The sequence below is a fragment of the Myotis lucifugus genome, unplaced genomic scaffold, assembly GCF_000147115.1.
Source record: "Myotis lucifugus unplaced genomic scaffold, Myoluc2.0 scaffold_1071, whole genome shotgun sequence".
NCBI lineage: Eukaryota > Metazoa > Chordata > Mammalia > Chiroptera > Vespertilionidae > Myotis > Myotis lucifugus.
In genome coordinates, this window is record NW_005872119.1 from 25033 (window position 1) to 38765 (window position 13733).

At 41.0% G+C, this 13733-nt stretch overlaps 1 protein-coding gene across 1 annotated transcript in view; it reads left to right on the forward strand.

Annotated features, from left to right (window-relative positions):
- The window catches only part of LOC102426895 (adenylate kinase 9-like), a 112034-nt gene that overhangs the window by 19531 nt on the left and 78770 nt on the right, over positions 1-13733 (forward strand). Inside the window, exons 7-12 of the mRNA XM_023747947.1 lie at positions 470-658; positions 1517-1645; positions 3599-3673; positions 5920-6018; positions 10991-11130; positions 11212-11392. Of these exons, the coding sequence (XP_023603715.1) occupies positions 470-658; positions 1517-1645; positions 3599-3673; positions 5920-6018; positions 10991-11130; positions 11212-11392 (813 nt within the window). The remainder of the gene's footprint in view (positions 1-469; positions 659-1516; positions 1646-3598; positions 3674-5919; positions 6019-10990; positions 11131-11211; positions 11393-13733) is intronic.

Below are 13733 nucleotides of genomic sequence, written 5' to 3' on the forward strand. Positions count from 1 at the left end.
TCTTATATATATATATATATATACCACATCTTCTTTCCCTCATGAAATTAATTTGACAGAATCTTTCTGTGCAGGCTAAACTGACTTTCTACTGTATTTCTATAACTCTGTTTACTGTTTGTCTAACCCTCTTTGTTATCTTAAAACTTCTGACATTTATTACATATATTAATTTTGGATAAAGAAAATTGTTGGTGGGGGAGGGTTGGGAGAGGTCAATGGAGGAAAAAGGAGGCATGTAATACTTTCAACAAAAAAAAAAAATTTTTTTTAAAGAACAAAAAACAAACAAAAAATGTTGACATACCATAAAGGTTGTTTATATAATGAAACCTGGCACAAAATAACACTTAAAATACGACATTTGCTTGGGGTTTTAAAGAATTTTTTGGTTTATGTGTTGCGTAATATATGAATAGGAAGTAAAAGCATATTCAACATGTTTTAAATGATTACTAATGTTCCTTAGTGCCCTGACTATGATCTATGCCAAAAAGTTTCTGGGCAAAGGCAGCACAGTACTACCGGGTACATATACTCAAGAGAGCAGTGGGATCCGGAAGTCATCGAGAATCGAAGGAAAAAGAAGAAAGAAGCCCATAAAGAAGTAAGAGGAGAAGAGGAAGGGGAAGAAGAGGAAGAGCAAGAAGAAGAAGAGGTAATATCCCCGTACCATATGCTGTACTTTTTAACATTCATGAGAATTACATTAAATGATCGCATGGATAACAGAAAATAGCAGATCTTACATAAAATAATAATAGGATAATAAGTATGATACTGAACATTTTCAGGCCTTGGGCTGAGAACTTTTACATGGGTCATTCCCGCTGCCTTGAAATATTATTTTCCAGAAATCTGTGTGGCTCTCTCCCTCGTTTCCTTCTGGGTTCTACTCAACTATTACTTCTTCCAGGAACTCTTCCATGACCACTGGATTAAAATAGCACCTTCTCCCATGATTCTCCATTCCCTCTATCCTGCATTATCCTTCTTCCTCGTACTGAACACCGCCTAACCTGTTATCTGTTCATTTGTCTACTTGTTTATGCTCTTCGTGCCCCAACTGGAATGCATGGTCCATTATCCCCAGCGACTTAGTTGGTTTTATTCACTTTAGTATTTCAGGTTCCTAGAGCTGCTTGCACATAGTGGGCACCCGATCAATCTTTACTGAATGAGTGACTGAATGAACTAGTAGCTCAGGTTTTCAAAGGAAATCTAATTTCTTTATTTTGTCTCTAAAAAGATGATGTTCTTTTCCTGCTGTTCCATACTCATTGAGAAGTACAAAGAAATTACTAAATACCAAAGTCAATCTCAAGTTTTATTCCATCTGATAAGGGCCCCATAAGGTGTTTAATCTCTCTTAAATAAAAATCCTCAGACTTTAATTTTCCCTTCTGTCTGCTTCTCACACCAAAATGGCATCTAGATGTAAGGAGGGAGGGATGTGGCTTATAAATTAAATAATCATTAACATAAAGATATTTAAAATCTTTTATTTTCCTTTTAGGCATTTATTGCCGAAATGCAGGTGGTAGCTGAAATTCTTCAACATTTAGTTCAGAGGCCAGAGGATTATTTGGAAAATATTGAGACCATCGTTAAACTTTATAAGGATATGATTCTTCATGCTTTAGAAGTAAGAACAAGATATATTGCTAAAAATGGGAATATAGATATTGTGTTCTATCGCTAGTTAAGTAGCTCTCACACTTATTCACCCCCATATGTCATCTTTCTGGTTCTCCTCCACTTGAATTTGGTAGAATGCTATTAGAATAAGGCTTCCTTCCCAAAGGCTGTCTCACAAAACAATATTATTTTACTCTTATAAAGCATCAGTGTTGCTGAAACATGATAAATGGACTGCATTTTTTCAAAAGTTACTAGGGGATTCATATATGGTTGGAGATTGGAAAACCCATGCTAACAGACTATTTTTGTGAAATCATTTTCAATCTGTAATTTATGGGTTTATCAAAACAAATGTACACTTAAGGTACATCTTTTATTTAAATTGCAATCTAAAGAAGCATTACCCCATTACCCCCAGATTGGTTTCTGTGAGTACCCTATTCAAAGTTGGTTATATGTAAACATGATAAAGCCATCATTTTTGTAATAAAAAACTTTTAATTATTTAGCATTAAAAATATGATTATTAAGATTACAATTATGTGAAAAACATATTTTATATGGCCAAAAATCCAGGGGAGATAGCCAAATTTGTGTTGAAAATTTATTCAACAAGAATAAATTTATTAAACTTGGGTATTTGGCTAGACATCATGCTAAGCAACAACAAAAATAAATAAAAAACAAGTCTTCAAGTTGCCTCTTCCCATCGGATAGAGAAACTAAAATACTTTGTTTTATGCTGTTTTATAATGTTCATATATTTTAAAGACAAATATGTGGATCATTTTAATTCTCATGATCTACCCCCCAAAATGAGAAATGTAATTGTTTCTCCTGTATATCTTTTATTCCTCTCTTCCTCCTCTCTGTCCATGGCCTTTACACATAGCTTCTTAACAGTCATTTACATGTCTGTGTATAACATTCTTTCCTCCTGCATAGTCCCTAACACATTGCAGGCCGATCACAAGCATTCTCGTGTTTTCATATGACACAGTGTTTTACATAAATGTTAAAGGCACGTCTTAAAATTGCATTTTGAAGTTATTTATTACATGTTATGACAAGCTAATATCTTTTGAAAGTATGATACTTTGTAAAACGTTTTTTGTACTCGTTCAATAGAAACTTATCTGGCCACTGGGTAAAGCCAGCCATAAAACTACTGGTGCACAATGTGTTAAGTGGTTGGCACTGTGTATGAAATAAAGCATAATTAAAATCAGATTCCGAAAATTAGAAAACTGTATTTACAGGGGAAAATAAGCAGAGCTAGTCTCTTCAAGGGCTGGGACAAGGTCTTACATACTAGCATCACCGATGCCCAGTGCAGTGCCCAAAGAATGGCAAGTGGTAAATGCTTAACAGATGTTCAGCCGAACAAGTGATGAGATCACAAAGGAAAAAAACGATAGCTTCAATTTCATTACATGTAAGACTTCGAGAAATAAAAAAATTAAAAACCTTACTCAAAAGATAACCTGGAAATATACCCACATCAATTATGAAAAAGTCATAGAAATGATTGTTTTTAACCTGTAAGTTCTCACCCTTCTGAGATAAATAGACCACAAATATGAGCAGACAGTTCACAAAAATGAAAGGCAAAAGAGTAACAGGCCTCTCGAAAATTTTTCAGCTTCTCTGATTATGAAGAAATGCTAATCTAAATAGTGAAGTATCATTTTCATGATCAAAGTTTAGAAGATGAACCAGGAATAAGACGTCCTAATGCTAGCGAGAATATGGTAAAGCAAACACCCATACCCTGCTGAAAGGAATAGAAGTCAGTATGGTCATTTTGAATAGCTTGAGCACTGACAACAACATACATTATGTCATGTGTAACACAATTTAGACTTCAAGATTTCCTCATAGTATATTAAGATTCTGCTCTTGTATTCAGTTTTCCCAGTGATCCTAGATTATAAGGTTTCTTTTCTATTATCTGTAGGAAATAATGGCTGAACACAATCCCCAGTATTTCATTGAGCTTGATGGAAATAAGCCCCCAGAGGACCTCTTTAACGTGAGTGCAATTTTTAATAAAAATATCCCACAGTTTAGAAAATCAAAAAGTTGTTGACTGGCTTGTACTTATTTTAATGACTATCAGAAAGATATTTACATGTTTAACCATTTATTGTTTGAAACACTTATTTTGACACTTAAAAATTTGGTGTTGTATTTATTCATTTTGTTTATATTAAAATCAAAACTACACTTAAATCTAAAATCTCTGTATGGCAAAAATTGCCTCAAAGAAAAGTTAAAGCAAATAGCAGCCAATAAGCTCATGATGATGCTCAACATGAGTCATTAGAGAAATGCAAAACAAAGCCATAATGAAATACCACTTCACACCCACTAAGACGGCTGAAATTAAAAAACAACAACAAAAATAGGCACTGACAAGTGTTGGCAAGGTTGTGGAAAAATTGGAACCCTCATACATTGCTGTTGGGCTTGTAAATTGGTGTGGCAGAAGGGCAGAAGCTAGTCTGGTGAGAGATAATCTGAAATTATTTGAAAATTGAAAGTCAAAGGATGAGCAGCTGGAAGGATGGATTTGACGTTACTGAGAGGGGAAGACTGGGAGGAGTGCGTTTGAGTTGGAGTGGGTGTGATAGTGGGTCATGAGTTTTATCTTGCATGTTTAAAACTGAGGTGACTATTAGGTATCTGTGAGATAATAGAAAATATATATGGGTCTCTGCACCTGGTTCCTGGCACAGAGCTCCCAAATGTTTGCAGTTTCCTAAGAGATAAGAGCACTAGAAGCATCTTTGATTCTTTTGAGGTGACTCTGAGTCAGCTCCCGGATGGCCCCTGGATGGTGGGTGGGCACCTAAAGGACTAGTTTGTTAACGGACATGATAAAGGATCCAGATGAACGGCCAGATGGAGAGATACATAGGGTGGGGTCTGAGAGGGTCCCGGGCTCAGGAGCTTCTGTCCCCGTGGAGTTGGGGTGTGTCAACCTCCTGGTGTAGACATGTTCGCCAACCTGGAAGCCCAAACCTCATACTGTTGGGATTTTCTGGAGGCTTTTTTGCACAGGCATGACTAATTAATAACTCTGTTTTAGCCCATCTCCCTTCTCTGGAGGATAAGGGATGAGCTGAAAATTCCAAGCTGCTCTTATCTTTCTCTCACATCCTACATTCAATCCATCAAGCATACATAGCCGGCTTCTGCTTCAAAATGTATTCAAAATTTGAGTACTTTTTGCAACACACTTTCCTCAACTCTAAGGCAGAAACTCCAGTAGGTCTGGTTGAAACTTGCCAAGCCTGTTAAGGCCCCATTTGGCATGGGACCCTAGCCCTTCTGCCCACATTCCACTGGCCAAACCAAGTTCCATGGAGAAGCTCAACACCAATGGGGTAGGGAGTGTACTTTACCCAACATGAACTAGGGAACAAGCAAGGGAAGGGAGGGGAGGGTGAACTGTGAACTCACAATACAATCTACCACAGATTACCATGTACCATCAGGACTTTGTCTACCTCACCCTCTCTCATCTCAGACTCTATGTTTCAAATTCTTCCACAGAGTGTCTGTATTAGTTGCTTAGTGCTGCCATAACCAAGTACCATAAACTAGGTGGTTTAAAATGACAGGAATTTATTCTCTCAGAGTTCCGGAGGCCAGAAGTCCAAAATCAGCGTGTTGGCAGGGTCATGCTCCCTCCAAAGCCTCTAGTGGAGGATCCATCCTTGCCTCTTCTGCCTTCTGGTAGCCCCAGGCCTCCCTTGGCTTGTGGCAGCATAACTCCAGCGTCTGCCTCTGTCTTCACATGGCTGTCTTCCCTCCGCCCGAAGAGGTCCCGTAGAGCTAGGCCTCTAAGGACATGAATATATGAGGACCAGAGGGAGGACTGTTATGGGTTGAATTGTGTCCCCCCAAAAAGATATGTTGACGTCTTAACCTCATATGAATGTGACTTTATTTGGAAATAGGATCTTTTCAGGTATAATCAAGTTAAGATGGGGTCATACTGAAGTGCAGTGACCCCTATTGCAATGTGACTGGTGTCCTTATAAGAGAAGAGACTCAGTCACACAGGGAGAAGTTGGCTATGTGACAACAAAGGCAGGGGTTGGGGTGATGCATCTATAAGACAAGGAGCACCATAGATTACCAGCAAACAACCAGAAGCTAGGAAGAAGTAAGGATGTATTCTACTCATGAGCTCGTCACTTTTTCAGAATATTTGAAATCCTCAAATGCCAGTTTGAACAATGTATTTAAAGATCTGTTCCTTCAATTTAGACGGTCATAGAGCGTCTTAAATATCTGAACCTAAGAAGAGCAGCTGTTTTAACTAAACTTCAGAGTGCAGAGGAAGAACTGAATGATGCAATGGACAATGTAAGTTATTTTTAACTGTTTGAAAGTGAACCTTCTTACTATATATTGTTACCTTAATTTGTATCCAAGGTTTAAAAGGAGTTTTGGAATGCCTCTTCTAAAAATGAATTTGATTTCTGGGAAGAAGCTGTAATATTATCACAATATTCTTATAGATACCAAACACAACAAAACAAAAGTTATGAAACAAAGAGAAACAATAAAAGCAGAACAACCAAATCACAGGACTAATGAGAAAGAAGAAACCAAGTTCACTTTTAAAATTTTGCAGCACCAGAGAAAGCAGAGACATAAAAGCCCTGAACTCTATAAGCACTCATTCATTTCTTCAGTCATTCAACCAGCATTTTGGAATAATTGCTGTGTTCCAGGCACTGATGTACTGTGCATATGATGGTGATCAAATTATAAATGCTAAGTGCTAAGGGGGCCACAGGGCTTTAACTGGAGATTTAATCTTACTGGAAAGTTCAGTTTCCCCTATATGAATAGAAATTAAAAAAACAAAACACCTGAATTTTAAATCGATGACATAATTCAAATAAAGCAATCTTTGAAGGAAGGTCCTTATGTTATCCTGTGACATGTGATCCCTAGATCTTCATGGGTAAACGTAGCTGGAATATGTGCTGGGACTTCAGTAAACAAACGGGTGCTGAAAGGGAAGACAGGGCCTGAGGAGCACAGAGGCTGTGTTCTGAGCCCCCTCTTTGAGGTCATCAATGAAGGAAAAATTTAAAGGACCCATAAAATTGGAGGAATTTCCCAGCTGGAAAGGTTGTCCTTAGAAATGATTGCCTATGTTTATAGTTCATATGACATATGACTAAGGATGCCTGCCCTCTCCTTCACAAACGGGCAGAAGTTGTGACTGTGTACAACGGAGTCACTATTTATATGCCTCAAGCCGTGTTTCTCCCTGGCAGTCCAGACCACCTCCCAAGAGTCACCTGGGCAGCTTCCCGCAAATACAGATTCCGGAGGCCCACATCCCAGAATGACTGAACCGGAATGTCTGTCTGTAGGTGGGAACTGGAAATGTATTTTTACAACATCCAGAGAAGATGTCCATCCCCGCTTAAGTTTGAGGAACCCCACTTTAAAGTTTGGGACACTCAGGAACCCTGGCTTATCATGCTTGATAAATCTTGAAGTTTCTGCACGTTTTGAAGGACTTTAGGTGGGTGCCCTTCAGCTAAAGGCAGGTGAGCTTTAGAAAATCAATATAAAGGAGTTGGATATAAAGGACTTAAATCTCCAAAGGTGATTTATAAATGGCTAATGAACACACGAATAGAATCTCAAATCACTAGTCATTGGGGAAATACAAATCAAAACTCCAAGATTACCACCATTAAGTATTAAAAAGTACATATATGTATGTGTATCCAAGAAATGGAAAATAACAGGTATTGTCGAGGATGGTGCAGCTCCTGTGTAAAACAGTTTGGTATTTTCTCAAAATATTAAACATAAATTTACCATCAGAACCAGAAATTTTACTCCTATGGATATACCCAAAAGAAGTGAAAGCAAGGACTCACAGGTATTTATACACCAATATTCATAGCAAATAGCAAGGAGGTGAAACAACCCAAATGCCTACCAATGGACATGTGGATAAACAAAGTGTGGTATGTAGACACAATGGAATATTATTCAGTCTTAAAAAGGAAATTAAATTCTGATACATGCTAAAACATCGATGAACCTTGAAAACATTTGTGCTGGCAAAATGAGCCAGAAACAGAAGACAGATACTGTGTAATTACACTTGGGCACCTACCAGTGGTTGGCAAACTGCGGCTTGGCAAACCTGGCTCGCGAGCCACATGCGGCTCTATGGCCCCTTGAGTGTGGCTCTTCCACAAAATACCGGCTCTTCCACAAAATACCGACTTCTGAGCATGGGCCACGAAGTTTCAATCGCACTGTATGTGTGCGCCTGCACATGGTATTTTGTGGAAGAGCCACACTCAAGGGGCCAAAGAGCCGCACGTGGCTCGCGAGCCTCGGTTTGCTGACCACGGACCTAGACTAGGCAAATTCAAAGGAGCAGAACGTAAAACAGAGATTACCAGGGGCTTCGGGGAGAAGGAGAAGGGGACATTACTGTTTAATAGGTGCCGAGTTTCTGTTTGGGTTTTTGAAAAAGCTCTGGAAATGGAGTGGTGATAGTTGCACAACATTTTGAGTGTATTTAATGCCACTGCATTGTACACTTACTATCGTTAAAATGGTAAATGTTAGGTTATATATGATTTACCACAGTTAAAAAAAATTTTTTTAAACCAAAAACATCCTTGCAGATTCTACTATGCAGCCAGGGTGAGAACCACTGGCATAGAGGGGTGAGAGGCACAGGACCTCAGTGTGAACTGGAACCTGCTGGCGAAGAAGTGTGAGAGCTGACACGTTTGATGTGCTGTGAGAGAGGAGTGGGGTGGGGGTGGGGTGGGCGTGAGAGTTTGTGGTGGGAGGAAGGGCAGGGCAGCCTGGCATCCAGCACAGTAGACAGTGACAGGACCGGTTTTCAAATCAGGCAGATTTGAATTCCAGATCTACAGCCTATCAGCCTGTGACTTTGCTTAACCTTATCTTTTTTTAAAAATATATATATTTTATTGATTTTTTTTACAGAGAGGAAGGGAGAGGGATAGAGAGTTAGAAACATCGATGAGAGAGAGAGAAACATCGTTCAGCTGCCTGCACACCCCCTACTGGGGATGTTGCCCGAAACCAAGGTACATGCCCTTAGACCGGAATCGAACCTGGGACCTTTCAGTCCGCAGGCCGACGCTCTATCCACTGAGCCAAACTGGTCAGGGCTTAACCTTACCTTTTGTTCAATTGTTTGAAAAAGGGAGGCTATCCCCTACCACATGGTGTCATTATAAGTATTATATAAAATGACGCTTGTAAAATGCCTAAAACCAATGGTAATATTCAAAATAGCTAACATCTATCTTGAAGGGGCAAGGCTGGCTTCATGGGCTAGCGACCTGTGCGGTCACATGAGCCCCATGCTTAGAAGGGCCCCACAATTAGTTTAATGCTGAGCTGTCAGTCTTGAGATGTTTAATCACTTTAGAACAAAGGCTCTGCATTTTTATTTTGTGCTGGGCCCAGCAAGTTAGCTGAGCTGTGCAGGGTCATTCACCCAATCACAACAGAGCTGGCAGCAGCGCCGAGGAGCCTCGGCTGTGCCAGGCATTAACCGGGTAGCTGCTGGATCACGGAAGGGTCCAGAGGTTCCTCAGCTAGAGGCTCAGTGGGAGGCGAGCTTGAGTGTAGTGGCTATAACTGTCGACTTTCCTGTGCCTCCTCTCACCGTGGCTGGGTCTGGGGTCCCTCTTACAAGATCCTCTGGTCCAGTCTCTCCAAATATGAAGCCTCTGGTTGCAGAAGAGGTGGTGGGGGGTGGGGCTGAGGGACAGAGTTGGCTGACTCAGAGTGAGATGGAGAGTGGCGTTGGCCACTAGCACCTCCTTTTAAAGATCTGCGGCCAGTCTCCCTATCTTCTGCTGTCCATTCCCCATCTTCGGAGGTGCCTAGTGTCAACAGGTCATGAGCTTCTGGAGGATTCTGAAGAGTGAATGAACTTGATCCTTGTTGTCCCCACCCCAACCCCTCCCACACACACCCATCCCTGTCGCCACACTGAGCCTTTAGCTTTTTCTGATCTAAGTCAGCGACCACTCATCCATCTGCTTTCTAGCTACAAAAATGTGTAGCCGTGGAGGGTCCGCTATCACTTCCTCCGGTCTCTTCTCCCAGTCAGTGTCCTTGTGAGTCTATTCCTGTGTTCATTCCCCTGCTGTCATTTTCACGAGGTTTTAGGGAAGCAGCAAGCACAAATGCATGTGTTATCTGCCTTGTTAAGCAGAGGGAGTCTGATAGTTTTTAAGACTCTAACATCCAGCTTATTTGAAAGCTCATCTTCTGGTAGCCCCTCAGCACCTGTACACATGTGGCTTCAGAAACATGGTCGGCTATCAAAACATTTTTCCCAAGTTGGGACAGGAAATAAGGATGATAAGGAAAGAGTGACTGCCTCCTGACTGGTCTGAGTACATCTCGGTCCCTAGCTCATCTGTGGATTCCATGGAGAAGGGGCGGGGAGAAGGAGGGCCACCAACAAGGTTCTCAGTCTCATGTAGCTCCCCTACGCATTGACAGTTTCCTTTGCACTTAGCTACTTCTCCTAGCCTTCAGGTGGGGACACTCATGCAACATCTCTGTACTGTGCCTGCCTCTTTGCTCTGGGATGCTGCAGTGGTCCAGGCAAGACCATAGCTCCCACTCTCATCTATCCTCCACAGTCAACTCTGGAGCAAGCAGCTAATGTAAGATCCACATCTGAAGGTGGGAGGGAGCCAACGTGGACCCTGTCACCCTTGGCAGTTGCCCACCAAGCCTTCTCTCCCCAGTTCTCTTGTCCCTGCTAAGGTAGCCCAAGGACAGTGAACCTTTCAGTAATCTGCAGCCTGTAGAGAAGTAGTTAACTTCTCTGGAGATCATCAACAGAAAGAATTGCTGAGGGCAACTTTACATTCTAGGAAGAGCTAAATAAATGCAAAAATAATTTGTATATAGCATCTTACTATTTAAAAACTTAGGTAAATTGACTAAGAATTTGGTACATTTTCAAATCCTTTCAATAATAATTTTTTCAGTATCTGTTTTCTGAGATCATAGAAAACGCTCTAGCTAGCTTATGCTCATTCTACCTTATAAGAGAAAATGCTCAGTAAAATTCAAACAAGGTCTTATAACAGAAATGAAAACTATATGCCTATTAAATCTTGGACAAGTACAGAATGGTTGCAATTAAGAAAAAAAGCCAAAATTTGCTTTCTAAATTATTTCTTAGAAAGTTACAGCACTATCAAATAAGAAATGAAATAATGCCATTGGTTTCAGCAAAACTTATGCCCACATATTTAATGTTTTTAATATTTGCTTTTAATAGGATGAGCTGTTTCGTACTCTTGCATCTTATAAACTTATTGCACCAAGATATAGATGGCGGAGAAGCAGATGGGGACGCTCATGTCCTGTGACTTTAAAAGAAGGTAACGTTTATCCAGGAATGGCTGACCTTTCTGTGAGGTAAGTAACAATTTTCAGAACTTAATTTCAAAACTTCCCCATATCTCTTTTCAGTTGTTTATGATGGTGCTGTATTTTAAGTTTTCTAGGTAAAATGTACTGTCTGGCATCAGAAGAAACATTAAAAGCATTTTTATTGAACCCACGTCCCTATCTTCTCCCACCAATGCCTGCACCACCATTCAAAGTATTTGTATTTGGACCTCCATCTTCAGGGAAAACAACACTTTGCAATTTGCTTGCAGAACATTACAAAGGAAAGGTAGCTACTTATGCTAGCTAGCTGGCTAGCTTTCTACCTATTTAAACTTGATTATAATTTGTAGGATTTGTGAATTTGTAGGATTTGTACTGACTTTTCTTAATTTTACACTGTCATTTGGGTAATTGTCCTTTGGGCTTGGAGTGGGAAAGGCATCCCCCTTGCTGTTCATTGTCGCTTCCAGACCATAGCCCCTCCCTGCTTCCCCAAAGCCCCAGATTTGACTGTTAGGTCGTACAGATGACACCACCCATTACCTCTCCTGGTTCCACAGGTCTCCTGGGTTATACCCCTCCAGCTCACCGTGGAGTGAATATGTGGAGAGTTCTCTATAACGTACTCACTCCTGTCATCATTCTTGGTGGTTTCAGTAATTACTAGGATGACCCTCCCAGCTCCCTGGCCTGCCAACTGCTTGACCTCCCCCCTCAGTGGTCTTGTCCTCCACACTCAGTAACTGAAGAGAAGTTGCATTCAGCTTGGACCAGAGAGATAGCAGTAGAGGTGGGAAGAAGTGAGCAGATTTGGGATGTGATGTGAAGACAGAGCCAAAGCATTTGAGGAGGGATTGGTGTGTAGAGGAATGATATGAAAGCCAGCATGGCGAGAGCGTAGGGCATGAAAGGAGGAATGGCACAAGATGAAGGTGGCTGAAGATGTAGTCAGAGCTATGCAGGGCCTAGGAAGGAGTCTGAACTTACTTCGAGCCCTGTTGAGTTCTTTTAAACACAGGGGTAACATTTTCTATTTGCTTTGAACTGTTTTATTGTAAAATATAACAAGCATACAGAAAAGTTGAAACTCACTGAACTATCACAAAACAAACCCCCATATAACCACCACCCAGGTCAAATAGAGAATGTTGCCAGCATCCCAGAAGGCCCCTCATGCCTCTTCCCAACACCAGTCCTCTTACTCCTCCACAAAGAGAACCTCTGCCTGGAACTTTATAGTGTTCACTTCGGTGCTTTTCTTTTATGGTTTTACCATGTAACTATATGTCCACATACCATAGATTACTTTTACATGTGTTTCTTTATGGACGTAAACAGTTTATGTTATTTATGCCTGGTTCCTTTTACTTAACATTATGATTGTGATATGTAATGCATCTTATTTATGCATGGTATTGCATATAGCTATATATTTTTTATTTGTATTGTTTTACTAGAGGCCCAGTGCATGAAATTCATGCACTTGGGGGGGAGGGGTCCCTCAGCCCAGCCTGCGCCCGGCCTAAGCCATCAGTCGGACATCTTTAGCACTGCTGCAGAGGCGGGAGAGGCTCCCACCACTGCTGATGCACTTGCCAGCTGTGAGCCCAGCTTCTGGCTGAGCAGCCCTCCCACTGTGGGAGTGCACTGACCACCAGGGGGCAGCTCCTGCATTGAGCATCTGCCCCCTGGTGGTTAGTGCACATCATAGAAACAGGTTGTTCCGCCTTTCGGGCCAGAACTGGCTCTCTGACATCCCCCGAGGGGTCCTTGATTGCGAGAGAGCACAGGCCAGGCCAGGGGACCCCACCGATGCATGATCGGGCCGGGAAGGGATGCGGGAGGTTGGCCAGCCAGGAGGGACCGCGGGAGGGCTCCAGGGCATGTCCAGCCCATCTTGCTCAGTCCCGATTGGCTGGACCCCAGCAGCAAGCTAACCTACCCCCTGGTGGTCAGTGCACGTCATAGCGACTGGTTGACCAGTCAACTGTCTGCCCCCTGGTGGTCAGTGCATGTCATAGCAAGCAGTTGAGTGGCCTTAGCATATCATTAATATATTACACTTTGATTGGTTGAATGGCCAACTGGACGACTGGACACTTAGCATATTAGGCTTTTATTATATAGGATTGTATTATATTGATTGAATTATATTACAATTTGTTTATGCAGTTGAGTGTTAATAAAACTTGGATTAACTCCAGTTTGGGGTATTAGGAATAATATTGCTCTAAACATTCTTATGCTTGTCTGTCAGTGTACACATGCATATCTTTATATATTTTGGAGCTATATCTAGGGGTAAAATTTCTGGGACATGGGGATGTATGAATATGTTCACTTTGTATAGGTAATGCCAACTGTTTTCCAAACTAGTTTTACCAATTTATAATCCTGTCGGCAGTGTATGAGAGTTCTGTTAGTCCACATTCCTGCCAACTTTTGTTAGGGGCAGTCTTTCTTACTTTAGGCATTTCAACAGGTGTTTCTCACTGTGGTTTTAATTTGCACTTCTTTAATGACTTCTTTCATGTTTATTGACCATTCATATATTCTTTTTTAAAAGTATTTTTTCAAGTCTCTTGCCCATTTAAAACTTTTTTTGCATGTTATCAGTAGGAGTTCCT